A 2,966-nucleotide genomic window follows, 5' to 3' on the forward strand; every position below is an offset into this window, starting at 1 on the left:
GCGCCTGAGGAGCCCGGCGAGGCGTTGTGGCGCTGCGCCGCGGCGTGCAGGGGCGACGCCGCGGCCGCGGCGCAGCGGGTCTCATGTTGGATCGCCTGGAACTCCGCCTGCAGCTCCTCGCGCGAGAGGGACGGCATGCCGCCGCGCTGCTCGCGAAGCGCGCCCGCCGCTGCGCTGCTGTGCGCGCGCCTGCTGCTGCGCTCGGCGCGGCCTCGTCACTATCCCGATCCGACGCTGCAAAATCAAATTCTTGGCATGATATATAGCCGTCGAAACTCTTGAGCCCTGCGTCAAGGTTCCGCTACGCTACAAGATATGATCCCGGCCATTTGACGATGTGGACATTTGCGGCTTGCACGCAATGAAAACAATGTTGGATGCCAACCGAAGCAAAGAGCGTGTCAGCAAACTCCTGGGGCGGCTGCGGCGTCGCAGAAAACACCTCATCAGTCCGGGCAGCTTCGCTGTCGGCGAACGCGGCGGTTGACACGCCACGCCTGCGACCCTCACTCGCGCCTGGGGTTTCTGCGGCACACCTGGCACCCATGACCAGCTTTGACCTGGTCCCTGGCACTGATGGACTGCTATCTTTGTTGCTATCGCTCTACCCTTGACGGTCGTGCCCTGCAGGGTACCCGACCATGCACTGCACCCCACCCCAACCCCCAAGAATGACCATTGACCACAACACATTACTGGACAGCACACAGAAACTGCCCCTGGCCGGTTTTTGGATCCACGCCCTGCGTCACGGCGCTTCGCCACACATCGGGCGCGCCGAGAGGGGCGCCGCCCCCAAAAGTGCGCCGGCCACGCGCGCTTGAACCGCCCAGGCTATAGGAGATGCATTGGGACTATCGCAACTGTGGGACTGTCGCAACTGTGGGAGCGCCTCGCACGGCTGCTTGGAACACGCACACAGCATCCGGGGTCTGCTCCCACTTGTTCTCCCTGGCTTTGTGACCAGCCCTCTCACAATCCACTGGCGGCAAGCAGCCACTCATTCGCCAGGCTGTGGCGGGAGTGTGGCAGGGGTTGCGAGTTGGCGAGGTCTCGGCGATTCTCGCCTGCAGTGGCGGTGGCATGCTGTTGACCGCGAAAGGGCCGCAGATCGCTGTCATTAACATCGGCACACCAGCTGCTAGCGGGCACAGGAGGGGCCGGGTCTCAAGCACAAGAGCTGCGCTCACGGGGAACTTGCAGCAAGAAACCGCTGAGCAGCTGCTGCGACTTGTTTGCTCTTGCCACTACCCGTACGCAGGCAGAGACTGCCAAAATACGCTATTTAGCGGGCTGGGTAGGCTGTAATATGCAGCAGGGGCGCCGCCACAGGACGCGCTAACAGCGTCTAGTCGGCAAGCAGGTGTGAGGGCTACCGTGTGGGGTGCGCGCGCTTCGCGCATCCCAAGCCCATCGCGGTGCCTCACCCCACTTGTGGTGTGTCCATGCCCGCCTATCGCCCCATGTGAATATCACAGTCACCTGTCCTTGTCTTTCGGCTTTGCTGAGCCGTTGGGTGCACCCGCACGCGCATGCCTGAAGAAAATTACAGGGCACATGTGCAAGGCGCGGGCGACGCGCAAGGAGGAAAATGCTGGCGCACGTTGCCTGCAAAACCCTCAAAGCCAAATTCCCAATGCCTCCTGAAATTCATGGTGCGGCGGGGCGCCCCAGCGCGTGCTTTCCCGTTGAGGTTATCAAAAAGGGAAGCAAAACCGGCCGCGTGTTCAAAAATTCAAAGGGACACGCATCTGCAGTGCTGCGTCAGCCGCTGCTTGACTGGCACCACACCCAATGGCATTTTGGGACCCTCCGTGCCCACGCGTCGTCGCCGCCACGGCCGCCGCCCCCCGCCCGCCCATCCACCCGCTGAGCGGACGCCCCGCCCGCTGCGCGGCCGAGGTCTCAGATCTCAGATCTCAGATCAGGGCCGGATCACTTTGACAGCGCGAGGGCCCGCTTTATGGCGTCCTCCTTGAGCACCACCACCTGATCCAGCCCCCTGTAGATCTGGTTCGTGTCCATCCCCATGCCGGCCACCCACCTGGGGGGAGGGCCGAGGCGGCCGGGCCGGGAGGGGTGGGGAGCGAGGCGGCAGGGTTGTGGTCGGGAGACAGAGTCACAGGGGGCTAGGCGTACGGCGCGAGCACGTGCGCGCATGCACACATAAGCACGCACGCATGCGCACACACATGCACACAGACACGCACACAAACACGTGTTCGAACACGCATGCACACACCCACTCAGACACGCACACACATGCAAACACATGCACACACGGTGTCACGCACACGCAAGGGCCCGCGTGCTCTGCACGACTCTCCGGACTGCTGCGCCGCTCACTGGTTGGGGCAGTCCATCCCAACGTAGTCCGGCACAAAGTCCACCTTGCGGCGGGCCTTCTTGTCCAGGAGCACCACGGACTTGACACTCGCGGCCCCCGCGGCCAGCAGCCGGTCTCGGACTGTCTCCAGGGTCAGTCCGCTGTCGCAGCTGCACACGGCGGGCAGGGGATTACGCAAGCCAGCAGAACAGAGGGTGACGTAAGTGTAAGTTGACGGATGCGTACCTTACTTGACTACATGCACATGTGAGTGGGTGGATGTCTGCATCGACCCTTGTGAGTCCGAGTGGGGTGAAAGCTCCTGGACAGCGGTCGCGAAAACAGGCCCCTGCACTCAAACTGGCCTTTCGCGGGCCACCCGCGCGGCGCGGGGGCCGCGCATGCACGCGCGCCAGGCAGGGCAACGGCGCCCCAAAAGATGCCCAGTCACGCCTCTCGCCGCGGCGCGCCGATACTAAAGCACTGCAAAGCCGGCGGCAGCTCACAGGTCATCCACCATGACGCAGTGGCGCCCCTTGACGGCCTCTTCATCAAACGACACCTGGCAAGTGTGCACGCGTGTGTGTGTATGTGTGTGTATGTGTTTGTATGTGTGTGTAGGTGTGTGTGTGTATGTGTG

At 63.1% G+C, this 2,966-nt stretch overlaps 1 protein-coding gene across 1 annotated transcript; it reads right to left on the reverse strand.

Moving 5' to 3' along the window:
* Positions 1–1,935: 1,935 nt before the first annotated feature.
* Positions 1,936–2,846, reverse strand: MNEG_15780 (Hypoxanthine-guanine phosphoribosyltransferase; the record flags this gene model as incomplete). Its single annotated transcript, XM_014035749.1, has 3 exons — positions 1,936–2,044; positions 2,347–2,496; positions 2,833–2,846. 3 exons carry the CDS (start codon positions 2,844–2,846, stop codon positions 1,936–1,938), a joined length of 273 nt encoding a protein of 90 aa, XP_013891203.1.
* Between the last annotated feature and the right edge of the window lie 120 nt (positions 2,847–2,966).

Source organism: Monoraphidium neglectum, assembly GCF_000611645.1.
Source record: "Monoraphidium neglectum strain SAG 48.87 unplaced genomic scaffold scaffold05664, whole genome shotgun sequence".
Classification (NCBI taxonomy): Eukaryota; Viridiplantae; Chlorophyta; class Chlorophyceae; order Sphaeropleales; family Selenastraceae; genus Monoraphidium; species Monoraphidium neglectum.